This window comes from Bufo gargarizans, chromosome 1 (genome assembly GCF_014858855.1).
Source record: "Bufo gargarizans isolate SCDJY-AF-19 chromosome 1, ASM1485885v1, whole genome shotgun sequence".
NCBI lineage: Eukaryota > Metazoa > Chordata > Amphibia > Anura > Bufonidae > Bufo > Bufo gargarizans.
This window is the reverse complement of record NC_058080.1, coordinates 697,459,907-697,473,890: the sequence shown is the minus strand read 5'-3', so window position 1 is coordinate 697,473,890 and position 13,984 is coordinate 697,459,907. Positions and strand designations below refer to the sequence as shown.

The window sequence follows — 13,984 nt, the reverse complement described above, 5'->3', positions numbered from 1 at the left end:
GGGGGGAGTGGCTGCATTCAGAACAATTCCGAGAGCCAATTATGTTCTCAGTACTGGTTCTGGAGGCAGCCGGCACAAATAATGGACCAGACTACGGGTAAAAAGGTCAAAATGATCCTCCTGCCGGGCTCTAGATAAATAATCCAGAACCTGTGTATTTATCAGAGATTCGGCAGAAGGCATTGTCCGTTGTCTGGCCTGACTGGGTAGAGCCAAAGGATGGGTGGGGGGAATGGCCTCCGGAAGCAGCTGGAGGCCTGGAAGGTTCCATGCTGGGTCCTGGAGCACTCTCCGCCTGTGCTGGCCCAGAGTGAGTGTCTTCCTCGCAGGCACTGGATTGCTGCAGAGCCGACTCATGCCCTTCTTACTCAAGGTTGTCCTCCTTTCTTAAAAAAATATAAAAAATTGTACATTACTATATGAACACTATTTTGTTTTATAAATATATTTATGTCACATATTACTATCATCATCAAAATAATTTTTGCACATAGTACTACATGAACTAACCGACATATTACATATGGGGTCATTTAGCTAAATTGGGGAAATTAGAAGAGTCATAGCTGCCCATAGCAACGAATCCTAGTCCACTTGTCATGTTGGTCACCTACTTTTGCTAATGAAAGGAGGAATTTGAATGGTTGCTATCGGCAAATATGGCATTTCGACTTGAACAATTTTTACCAATCACATTACCTACAAAGTCTACATACAGTGTGTATGGATAAACATGTAGTGGTCATTGTGTAGAATTAACTTACGGACGTAGCTCCTTGACCTCACAGAGGAACATGGACTTCATCGACTTGTAATAAAAAGACAAGAAGGGAAAATTTTGCTAAATATACAATCCAACAGAGGATAAGGTATCACATGTGCTATACTAGGGAGGACAGTAAGGATCACACATGTATATACATTGGCTACTTACCCAAATTCTGGCAACTTTGCCCTTTGGTTTTCTCCCAGATGGTGGAAAAAAGCTCCTGGGTTATCTCTACCCAGGCTGCATCTTTTTTATACCATTCATGGTAGTCCCCAGACCGCGTATCCCAAACGCAGGGCCTCTCCTGCACGAGGACAATGAGCCTCTCCACATCCATAGTCTGTGGTGTCTTTGGCATGGCATAAAAATGGGCCGCAAGGGCTGGAAAATTCAGCAGCAAACTCCGTCCTCATGTGCTGCCTGGAGCCAGACGCTGAGCAACTCAACTTCCTGTCTAAAATACCTTCACTGTTGCCAAGTTACTTGCGTCCCCACTTTTCACGCATCCCCATTCACTTCTACGGGGCAAACAACGCTCATGTACACAGCCCCATTGAAATGAATGGGTCCGGATTTCGTGTGGGTGCTATGCGTTCACGTCACGCATTGCACCCGCGCGGAAAACTCGCTCGTGTGAAAGGGGCCTTAGTTGCAACATTAACCGGGAAGATGAGCTTTCTGACACTTGGTTGCAGCATGGAAGGACATACCGTATTTTCCGGCGTATAAGACGACTTTCTAACACTAAAAACACGAGCTCGCGCATGGCGAGATTACAGCGATCTGACTGTGAAGAAAGGAAGAGATTCTGAGGACGCAGGCGGTGCTGGGCTCCTTCACAGGGGGCGTGACTGGGCACCAAGAAGGTTAGTACAGCCCCTTGGGCACCTTACCAGGCTCATTTACATATCTCTAAAATCATTTTTAAGCACAATATAAGCACACAGCTTTATGGGACAGGTATATTGCGGACATGCTAGCTGCGATCTAGCCGTGCATGTCTGCAGCTCTATAGGCTAAAACAAGGTGACAGAATCCCTTTAACTTTAAATCAGCGCTCATCTCTTTACTACCTTACACTCAGCTCCGGTAACAGGCAGTGCGGGCGACGCTCACTCACTGTCGTCACGCGCCTGCTCCTCCCACTAGGCGGCGCAGGCGCGTGACATCAGTGAGTGAGCGCCGCCCGCACAGCCTGTTACTGGAGCTCAGTGTAAGGTAGTAAAGAGATGAGCGCTGATTTAAAGTTACTGCAGGATACGGATTACAGTTTATAAATGTATACTCCTGTGAGCGGCGGGGAGGGGGATCTGTGGATGGCACTGTTATGGGAAGGGGGATCTGTGGATGGCACTGTTATGGGAAGGGGGATCTGTGGATGGCACTGTTATGGGGAGGGGGATCTGTGGATGGCACTGTCATGGGGTGGCTCTGTGGATGACACATATAGCATAAGATGTTATATAGTGTCATCCATAGATCCCCCCATAGCAGTGTCATCCACAGATCCCCCTCCCCATCACAGTGTCATCCACAGATCCCCGCCACTCACAGCTCATTGTCTTAGCTAGTTTCACACTAGTGGTAAAGGAAGAGTCCTCCTGAGTTCATCGTTTCCAGCATAGCCGGATACTACCTCTCCCCACTGGATTCGGTATTTGTCCAGATGAATCTCGGCACTAATACCGGAAAGAGGCCGGATGCCCACCAGGTCCTATTATAGTCAATGGAGCCTGGCGGCGCACTGGCATTTTGCGATGAACCCACTAGTGTGAAACTAGCTTCAGAGAGGTCATCACTTGTCAGTATACAGTATTTATGCTTTAAATCTTGTATCTTTACAGGTTTCTCAGTGACAATATGTTAGTTTTGTGTTATTTTGTATGTGCTATGCTACCTTTGCTTTGGAACGGGTCTTTCTGACTGTATATGTACATTTTGGCATAATTAATAAAAATCTAAAGATTAAAAAAAAAAAAAGTATCTTAAAGCTACACTTCTCAACACTGAAATTGCAACACGAAGAAGGAAAAGTTGTGGAATTATGGAAATCACAGGATTGATAATAATAAAAAACTGAAAGAAAATGTTCAGAACATCTTGATTTATTCAGTATCGAGTATGAGCACCACACACAGAAATACACGCACTTACACGCCTTGGCATGCTACTAGTGAGGTCATTAATGGTTGTCTGAGGAATGTTCTGCCACACTGAATGCACTTGAAAATCATTAAGATCTGGAGCTGGTGACTCCCTTTCCAATTGCCGACCAATGACGTACCTAATATGCTCAATCGGAGACAAGTGTGGAGATGCAGCATAATGAGAAAAGAAAAACTGAATTTTAGAAATGTTTGCAAATTTATTAAATAGGAAAACTAAATTTTGCATGGACATAAGTATTCAGGGCTTTGCTATGACACTTGACATTTGGTTCTGGGGCCTCCCGTTTCTCTTGATCATCTTTGAGATGTTTCTACACCTTCATTGGAGTCACCTGTGGTAAATTCAGTTGATTGGTCATGATTTGGAAAGATACATGCATGTCTATATAAGGTCTCACAGCTGACAAATGCATATCAGCCATGAGGAGGAAAGAACTGCCTGTAGAGATCAGAGACAGGTTTGTATGGATCTGGAGAAGGGTACAAACAAATTCTGCTGCACAAAAAGTTCCCAAGAGCACTTCTTCTTAAATAGAAGAAGTTTGGAACAACCAGGACTTTTCTTAGAGCTGGTTGCCTCACCAAACTAAAAGGGAACCAATCAGGGGAAAAAGGGCCCTGCTAAGGGAGGTGACCAAGAAGCCAATGGTCACTCTGGCTGAGCACCAAAGATCCTGTGTACAGATCGGAGACATTTCCAGAAATTCAATCATCACTGTAGAACTCCACCAATCTGGGCTTTATGGCATAGTGGCCAGAAAGAAGCCTCTCCTCAGCAAAAGACACGTGAAAGGTTGCCAAAAATCACCTAAAGGACTCTCAGATTTAAAGGGAACCTGTCACCGGGATTTTGTGTATAGAGCTGAGGACATGGGTTGCTAGATCGCCGCTAGCACATCCGCAATACCCAGTCCCCATAGCTCTGTGTGCTTTTATTGTGTCAAAAAACCGATTTGATACGTATGCAAATTAACCTGAGATGAGTCCTGTACGTGAGATGAGTCAGGGACAGGACTCATCTCAGGTTAATTTGCATATGTATCAAATCGGTTTTTTGACACAATAAAAGCACACAGAGCTATGGGGACTGGGTATTGCGGATGTGCTAGCGGCCATCTAGCAACCCATGTCCTCAGCTCTAAACACAAAATCCCGGTGACAGGTTCCCTTTAATAAATAAGAAGTCTGATGAAGCCAAGATTGAACTTTCAACCTCAACTCTAAGTATCATGTCTGAAGGAAACCAGCCACTGCCCAATACCATCCCTATAGTGAAGCATGGTGGCGGAAGCATCATGCTGTGGGGGTGTTTTTCGGCAGCTGGGATAGAGAGACTGGTCAGAGTTGAGGGAAAGCTGAATGGAGTAAAGTACAGAGATATTTTTCATGAAAACCTGATCCAGAGCGGGCAGAAGCTTTACCTTCCAACAAGACAATGACCCTAAGCACACAGCCAAATCAACACAGGAGTGGCTTAGGGACAACTCTGTGAATGTCCTTGAGTGCTCCAACCAGAGCCCTAACCTGAACCCAATTGAACATCTCTGAAGACCTGAAAATGGATATCCACCGACGGTCCCCATCCAACCTTAAAGAACGTGAGAGGTTCTGCAGGGAAGAAAGGCAGAAAATCAAAATTCAGGTATGTAAACCCTGTGACATCATCCCCAAGAAGACTGGAGGCTGGAATCGCTGCCAAAGGGGCTTCAACTAAGTTCTGAGTAAAGGGTCCGAATACTTATGTCAATCCAAGGTTTTAATTTTACCTGTTCAATAAATTAGCCACGATTTCAAACATTAAGTTTTACCTTTCTCATTATGGGAGATTGAGTGCAGAATGATAGGGAAAAACTCGATTTTTTTTAATTTTAGCACAAGGCCTCAATTTAACAAAGTGAAAAAATAGAAAGACTTTCCAAATGCGCTGTATGTGGGGTTGGCCGCTTTTTGGTTACTGTTGACCAACATGTATGATATGGCACTTACTAATATAGCCTTTGCTGATATTATGTGTCGTTTGCTATATTTCATAAGCTACAGTATGTGCGCTTTTTGGGCAAATCTTCTGTGCTGTCCATAAGATGGCTGCTCATGGAGGGTCATGAGACGAAACACTCAGCCTTCTTTAGTCTTATATACCGCACCTGCACTAACTATATTGCAGATGGCAGGTGCAGTGCATTTGAGTGATCTGCATGGTCACACCACCCTCCATCTCACAGTAGGGAACAGTGCAGCCCTGTATTTCACCCGCACCACTGTCCCTACTTGCTTGCATGATCTGTCCTAAATGACGGCCCACAACTGGACGACCATCCAGTGCAGTGACAGACAGGCACACGGAATATTAGATAAGTAATGACGAGGCAGAAACCGTAACTAACGCACCAAGTCAAAACCAGGAGACCCAATCAGAGCCAAGTCAGAAGACAAAAGCAAATACGATGCTAAAACCGAGTCTACACCAAGAAGCCACGTCAGAGTCCAAATCGGAAGGCAAAAGGCAGGATCTAAGGTGCAGGTATGAAATCTGCAGAAGCAATTGAGGGCAAAACTAAAGTGTGGCTGAAGACCTAAATAACAGGCAACTTTGGTCAGCAGTTGCCTGTTTAAATAGGCTGCATAGGGACAAGTAATGTGTCCTGTGTGATGTCATCACGCAGGACGTGCCGGCTTTCCCTCTTATTAACCAACAGTCCTGAAACCGGAGGCCCAGCCTGGTCACCATGAACATAGTACGCCGGCGGCGCTGCCCGCTAGCGATCAAGCCCACTGGCATTCCAGGTATGTCAGAGGCCATTTTATGGAGAGGATCTATGTGTGAGATGTAAGACGGTACAAGGAATCATCGTGGATGATAGGTACATGTCACCGAGGTTCCTGGCCTCGGAGGAGTAAGAAACAATTTTTATGTGTCAGCAGCAGATGCTGTTTGACACCTTGGTACTTAGCATGGCTGTAATAACTGATCCAGCTCTTACTGGGAGTAGTCAAAGTGCTGGGTGGGTGACTACTCCCCACGTTCCAGGCCGGGTTTTTGTAAGGCATAAAAACCAGCCAGCACTGCCAGGTAGAGAGGATTACCTCTGTCTGATAGTGGAGCTCAGGAGGTCTGTGTGCTGAGATCTGAGGCCTGTGCTGGGCTGGAGAGCGGAGACAAGTGTTTCAGGGGAACAGGCCGCCTAAAGCCTGTATTTGAACTTTCTGAGGCAGAACTGCCACCAAGGTGACTTTTGTTTTATTAACTTGCCATTGGGTGTGAAGTAACACCAACACTGCAAAAGTGACTTTTTGTTTTTGGCATCATGTGTGAATAAACACTGAAGTTTGAATCACAAACTTGTATTTTGCCTCTGTACTGCGCCCGCTTATCCTAACTACCAGATCGAATCCTTACAATTGGTGGAGGATGCGCGCATGAGCAGTGAGGCTGGCGTGAATGCCAAAATATTTTTGGGTTTGCATTTTTGGGCACAGTGGTATGTCATATATCAAACCAGTGGTATTACAACCCGTGTCCCACGACAAAATGGAGGCTGTTGTGAAGGCCCTCATGGAGGCTAATCTGCAGCAGCGAGAGACAAACCTGCAACAACTGGAGGCTAACAAGCAGCAAGAGACCAACCAGTTGCTTCTACAACACGTGATGGCTTTGCAGACAGCAGGAGCAACCCTGAGCGTCCACGATGCCCGGAAGGAAGGCAGTCCGTGCGGCGATTCCTAAGATGACACCCGCAGACGACATCGAAACCTACCTGGCGATGTACAAGAAAGTGGCCACAAGGGAGAAGCTACCCCGAGGCCAGTGGGCTGAGGTCGTCGCTCCGTTCCTGGCATCCGATTCCTAGCGGGTGTATTTCGACTTGCCGGACGATCAAGCGGCCGACTAACAAAAAAGTGAAGGGTGAGATTTTGGCAAGACTGGGGGTGAATGTGTTGGTCCGGGCCCAGCGGGTACATCAGTGGGGGTTTAAGCAGGCTAAGCCCACGAGACCCCACTATTATGACTTACTCCACGTTTTGCAAAAGTGGCTACAGCCTGAGACCCGCAACCTGGCGACTTGTGTCAACCAAACCCGCCTGGTATGTACCCCCTATGGATCTGGCTAAGATTGTCTGCTGGCGGTGTTGGGAGCCTGGCGATGTACGAGCTGATTGTCCACATCAGGTGGAACCCATGGACACAAACTATGGCTTCCATCAGTCGTTATATGCCAGGAAGCTGTGTGCAGCGGGTACCCCAGAAACTCTAAGTCACTTGTGGCCAGGTGGAAGTGGGAGACACTCCAGCGGAGGCCCTGCTGGACTCAGGGAGTCTGGTGTCCCTAGTAAGGGCTCCCCTGGTACGGTCCACTGAGTATACTGGCTGTAAAGTCGGGGTCATGTGCATTCATGGGGACTTAGGCCCCTTTCACACGGGCGAGTATTCCGCGCGGGTGCAATGTGTGATGTGAACGCATTGCACCCGCACTGAATCTGGACCCATTAATTTCTATGGGGCTGTGCACATGAGCGGTGATTTTCAGGCATCACTTGTGCGTTGCGTGAAAATCGCAGCATGCTCATTATTGTGCGTTTTTCACGCAATGCAGGCCCCATAGAAGTGAATGGGGCTGAGTGAAAATCGCAAGCATCTGCAAGCAAGTGCGGATGCGGTGCGATTTTCACGCACGGTTGCTAGGAGACGATCGGGATGGGGACCCGATCATTTTATTCTTTTCCTTTATAACATGGTTATAAGGGAAAATAATAGCATTCTGAATACAGAATACATAGTAAAATAGCGCTGGAGGGGTTAAAAATAAATAAATAATAATTTAACTCACCTTAATCCACTTGCTCGCGCAGCCGGCATCTCTTCTGTCTCTTTCTTTGCTGATTGCAGTCAAAGGACCTGTGGTGACATCACTCTGGTCATCACATGATCCATTACCATGGTAAAAGATCATGGGACGGACCATGTGATGACCGGAGTGACGTCACCACAGGTCCTTTGACTGCAATCAGCAAAGAAAGAGGCAGAAGAGATGCCGGCTGCGCGAGCAAGTGGATTAAGGTGAGTTAAAAAAAAAATATTTAACCCTTCCAGTGCTATTTTACTATGCATTCTGTATTCAGAATGCTATTATTTTCCCTTATAACCATGTTATAAGGGAAAATAATACAATCTACAGAACACCGATCCCAAGCCCGAAGTTCTGTGAAGAAGTTCGGGTTTGGGTACCAAACATGCCGATTTTTATCACGCGCGTGCAAAACGCATTACAATGTTTTGCACTCGCGCGGAAAAATCGTGCATGTTACCGCAACGCACCCGCACCTTTTCCCGCAACGCCCGTGTGAAAGAGGCCTTAAAAGACTATCCCACCCCCCTGGTGTCTCTAACCATGGGGGCCGGCAGGTGGACTCACGAAGTGGCAGTTGCCACAAACTTACACTACGAACTTATAATAGGGGGAGACTTCCCTAAATATAAGACGCAGGACACACAAGCATGTTTTTTTTTTTGCTGCTGCTGTTTTTTGCTAATTGCTGTTTTTTTCTCTTATTGCCTTCTTTACAAAAAATGCTGCAAACTGCGGCTCTGGCGTTTTACATCTCTTTCACTGTAGGGGGGAAAACAGATGCAGATCACGTAGCCATATGATCAAATGGTTTTATAGGGGTATTCCGGTTGTTAAAGGGGTTGTCCCAACTTGGACATTGGGGACACCTCTGGGACCCACATCTAGACTTAGAACCGGAAAGTTCAGAAGGGCGCACTCCGCATTTGCGGCCGCCCTCCGGTAATTTCTATGGGAGCGGACAAAATATCTGAGCGGCCCGCTTGGCTATTTTCAGAAGTCCCATTGAAAGGAATGGGAAGTGCACTGTGCAAGCGCAGCCACTGCTCCATTCACTTCTATAGGGCTGACAGAAATAGAGCTCCCATAGGAATGAATGGATGGTGGCTGCGCATGGGCCCCTCTGCACTTTCCAGGCTCCGTTCTAAGTGTAGGTGCAAGGTCCCAGAGGTGGGACCCGCACCTTTCAGACATTGGGGACATATCCCAGCGATATGACCCCACTGTCCAAGATGGGTGTAACCCTTTAAGTCCTGTAGATAGGGGATAAGAATTCCCAAATACAGGCAATTTCCAAAACTCTTATAGAGATGAATGGAGCGGCACTTCACAGGCTTGACTGCGATCATTTTGGGGGGTGTTCTGAGGGGTACCCATTGTCATAATCAGTGGAAGAACCCCCTTATCTAATAGTTATCCCCCTATCCGTAATACCCCTTTAAATTCCACATCAATTTTGCCACATACTCCACACTGAAATCCACGCACCATTGTTTCCAATGGGAATCCGTGTTGCTGTTCATAGGGACGCTTTTTTATGTGCGGATTTCAAATGAAACAGAACAAGACTCGTGTGCTGCCATGGCATGGAAGCCGGTGGGTGTCCACATGTGGGTTAGCCCCCATTGACTGGCAAATCCCCCAGCAAATACATGGCGGACTCTTTCCACGTGCATTTCTACCGTATGCGCCTACTTAGAGCGCAAATATTTAATTCCAATGAGAGAGGGAGATAAGCAGCTGCCAGACACCTCTGTTGACGCTTATCAGGCCCCTTCAATTCTATGACTCCCAAATCTTCATTAACGATTCGTCAGCTTTATATATAACTCATGCAAAAAATAAAATATATAAATAAAATAAAATAGTAGTGAAATATCCAGGCAGCCGTGAGCCACATTCTCCGTCCCGGGGAGCAGCCAAGTCTTTTCACACCGCCAGTGACTACCGCGCGATCACCTCTCTGGTCCCTTGAAGCGCCGCCGGTGACGTCATCACGCTCGCTTTTGCGCTTCAGCTTTTTTTGTCCTTCAGCAGCTTCCGTCCATCAGTGCTACAAATACATGCTGGGCTTTACCATGGCGGCCTCAATGTCACCGGCGCTTAGACAAGTGTTATGGGTTAGGAAAGCAGCGGCGGCCGTTCTCACCCCGACCAGGTAACGGAATGGGACGTGCGGCTCCGGTGTAGTCCGCCTCCTGTCATGGCGGGGAGTGCGGTGTGTGTGACAGTTACCTCAGCCTGCCCTGCACTGCCACTCCGGGTAGTAGTGTGTACGGGGTCTTACCGTGTACCTCACACCGACTGCGGTGGTGGGGACTGCTTGATAGTCATACAACACGTGTAAAAGTCGCATGACGCCGCAGTAGTGTGAACACATCACTTCCCATGGGGGTTTGCTGGTGTGAAATTGTCAGAAGCAGCTGTCTGCGCCTCTTGCAGATGATCTGGTTCTGTGTAGACCTCCTGGAGTCTCTGGGTGGTGGTGGCCTCTGGGGACAATGTCACCTGGAGGTGAAGCCTGGTCTCCCTGTGCTTACAGCATTGTGTCCCCGGGTGTTAATCCTCTCTACCCTGTCAGTGTAAGGGAGCGTTCACACCACTGTAACAAAACGGACCACGCTAAACTGTTACACTGCCAGTTTTTTATGGCCATTTTTTTTATCCGTGTGCGCCTCCATTTTCTGGCCGTCTCCATTTTTAGCAACAGTTAAAACGGATAAATTTTATTGTTGTTTTTTTTTTTTTTTACATCCCAACCCTTGTAGTGCCCTCGGTATACATAATGCCCCCCCCCCTCTTGTAGTGCCCTTGGTATACATAATGCCCCACCCACCCCCCTGTAGTGCCCTCGGTATACGTAATATCCCCCCCTCCTGTAGTGCCCTCGGTATACGTATTATCCCCCCCTCCATAATGCCCCACCCACCCCCCTGTAGTGCCCTCAGTATATGTAATATTCCCCCCCCCTTCCTGTAGTGCCCTCGGTATACGTAATATTCCCCCCCCCCTCCTGTAGTGCCCTCGGTATACGTAATATTCCCCCCCTCCTGTAGTGACCTCAGTATACGTAATATCCCCCCCCCCCCCTCCTGTAGTGACCTCGGTATACGTAATATCCCCCCCCCCTCCTGTAGTGCCCTCGGTATACGTAATATCCCCCCCCCTCCTGTAGTGCCCTCGGTATACGTAATATCCCCCCCCCCTCCTGTAGTGCCCTCGGTATACGTAATATCCCCCCCCCCTCCTGTAGTGCCCTCGGTATACGTAATATTCCCCCCCCCCCCCCCCGTAGTGACCTCGGTATATGTTATATTCCCCCCCTCCTGTAGTGCCCTCGGTATACGTAATATCCCCCCCCTCCTGTAGTGCCCTCGGTATACGTAATATCCCCCCCCTCCTGTAGTGCCCTCGGTATACGTAACATCCCCCCCCCCCCTGTAGTGCCCTCGGTATACATAATGGACCCCCCCCCCCCACCCGTAGTGGCCTTAGTATACATAATTCCCCCCATAGTGCCCTCTGGACATCAAATGGACCCCATAGTGCCCTCCAGTACCAATAATGAACCACTTAGTGCCTCCCAGTATCAGTAATGGTCCCCGTTGGTGCCTCCCAGTATCAGTAATGCCCCCCTGGGTGGTGCCTCTCAGGGTCTGTAATGCCTCCGCCCTCCACAGACATGTGTAGGACCACTCTCCCCTCACTGGAGGCAGTAGGACCTTACACTCCCAGTGGGATCATGCGATGTCACCATACTGCGAGCATAAGGTCCTGATGCCTCCAGTGCGGAGTGAGTGGTCCCTTGTGTGCGAGGAATGATTTTTTGAATTTTATTTATTTTTTAACGGTCTTTTTCCCCCTATTGTGTATCTGATATTAGTGTCTGTTAGACGAGGGCACTTCTATATCTGTCTGGCCATGAAAAAGACGTCCTATTTTCTGACGGCCACTATCCACTGCCATGTCAGTAGCCCCATAGACTTTCATTGGTTCTGAAAACGTCGGTGTGACGGCCATTCGTCGTGTGAACGCCCCCTAACATGCACATGGCAGTGTTGTTCAGGCAGATTTTTAGGTGGATTTCACAGCATTTCTGCAACAAAATCTGCATACCTTACTTGCCGATGTTATTGCGGATTTTGCCGTGGATTTCCCCCAGATTTGCAAACCAGAAAACAGGCTACAATCGTGTGCACGAGCCCTGCGGTGACATCTTATTCCTGGACCACGATGGAATCCAGTGAACTGGGCATGGCAGGGGGCTGGATTTTATACCCCTGTGGCAATGGCACTGAATGATACACCTGAAGGCAGTGACTAAGACGTGTCCTAATACTTTTCTCCATTTGGTGTATATTAGTCTCTGGGAAAACTGACCTGGTAACCGATGTTGATGTCTTAAGATCGAGGCTCTTGCCAAGGTTCCCCATTCTCCTGAATGGCACGTGTCCCAGTCCCAGTCTTGGTCTTCAGAGAGGTTGAGACGCCTCTAGTGGACGTGAAGAAGGACATGCACTGTGTAGGACCCCAGCGCTGGCTTTGTAGTGCCTCCACCCCTTGTGAATGAGGATGGAGTGGCTGAGAAGTCTATTACCATGACTTTACGGAAGCCCCATGGTCCATAGACACAATGGTCAGGAGGGGACCTCAGTGACTTCTGTGGCAGAGTCTTCTAGGCATGGTCTGTGCCCTGTGCAGAGGTCATTGTACAGGGAAGGAGTAGATAAGATTTCACAACCACCTATTGTGAATAATGCATCCTGTCTTATCTGTCTTTGTAATCCTGCCTGTAATGACATCACCTCTGTGTATAGATAAGCAGATAACTGCAGTAAGGTGATCTGTACAGACCAAGAAGTGGTGCTTATTATTAGTGGCCAGTGTGAAAACTGCAGGATTTACTTTAAATTATATAATAATTTAATTATATATATTCTTTTTTTTTTTTTAAAGATATTGACATGGAAAATTAAAAATGTCTCCAAAAAATTCTTTAAAAATGGTAAACATAATAACGTGATTTAAACAATAGGTCATTTTCTGATGACGCATTCCCTTTAATTGTAAATTTGTCCAAAGACATCTAATGCTTTAAAATACCTCTTGTCCCTGCTCTATTCTCTGCCACCCCTGTCTGGTTGGTAAATCCCCCCCCCCCTCTTCCTGGGCAGACCTGCGAAGGGAAAACATGGTTACCTGCTTCCCGGCGGGCTCCCAGCCTCGGCTTCCCCACTCCGCTCTCGCGATATAAACTTATATTTTGACTCTCTTGCAGCCAGTAGGAAGGAGTGGAAGCTGATCCTGAATTGCTTCATTTGGTGATATCTTGTGGACAAGTGCTTACTTCTGGGTCCATCTCCTCTAAAACATTGCAGCCTTGTGTGCTATTGCTCCTGAGTAGTGATGAGCGAACTTCTGTTTTAAGTTCGGCGTCTAAAGTTCGGCTTCCGGTTAGCGGAGAATCCCGATATGGATTCCGAATACCGTTGTGGTCCGTGGTAGCGGAATCAATAATGGCCGATTATTGATTCCGCTACCACGGACCACAACGGAATTCGGAATCCATATCGGGATTCTCCGCTAACCGGAAGCCGAACTTTAGACGCCGAACTTAAAACAGAAGTTCGCTCATCACTACTCCTGAGGTCACCTACCATCTCATGGCCGTTTTTAATGGGAGGTGTTGGTGCTTGTTATAACACCCCATAGCAATGAGTTTGAGGTCTCAGAGGTGGGCGCCAAACAGCACAGCATCCGAGGAGCCCCTCTGCAGTCATTGAAGGGTCTCGAGGCGTGGGCAGTGGTGCCTGTCCCCTACTGTATGACTGGTCCACCACGGTATCCAATGTCCCAGTGTGAACAGGACCAGTCCATGGCTTGTTTTATATTTTTCATAATTTTTGAGAACTTACTTGGATTTGCCGTCTTGTTGTTGTCTTGACCTTTCCAAGATATGCAAAACGAGAAACCCCCCCCCACGATGCTGGTTTCTTTGCGCACAGCATGTTGTGTAACGATGGCTGAACTCGGTCATAGGGTAATGGAGGTCTGAAGAGGCGGCTGCACAATGAAACTGTCACCGCGCCTCCCGCTCTGTACGTGGGTCAGCCAAATTAGATGCATAAACGGTGTTTACTCACTTAACAATTGATTTGTATTTGGAGTAAAGAAGACCAGAGTACATCGTGCTTAGTAAGAAG

General features: G+C 47.6%; 1 protein-coding gene across 1 annotated transcript in view; it reads left to right on the top strand.

The window, feature by feature from the left end:
- Positions 1–9,787: 9,787 nt before the first annotated feature.
- The window catches only part of NDUFS4 (NADH:ubiquinone oxidoreductase subunit S4), a 163,304-nt gene continuing 159,107 nt past the window's right edge, over positions 9,788–13,984 (top strand). The window contains exon 1 of the mRNA XM_044276235.1: positions 9,788–9,939. Within this exon, the coding sequence (XP_044132170.1) occupies positions 9,845–9,939 (95 nt within the window). The 5' untranslated portion in view covers positions 9,788–9,844. The remainder of the gene's footprint in view (positions 9,940–13,984) is intronic.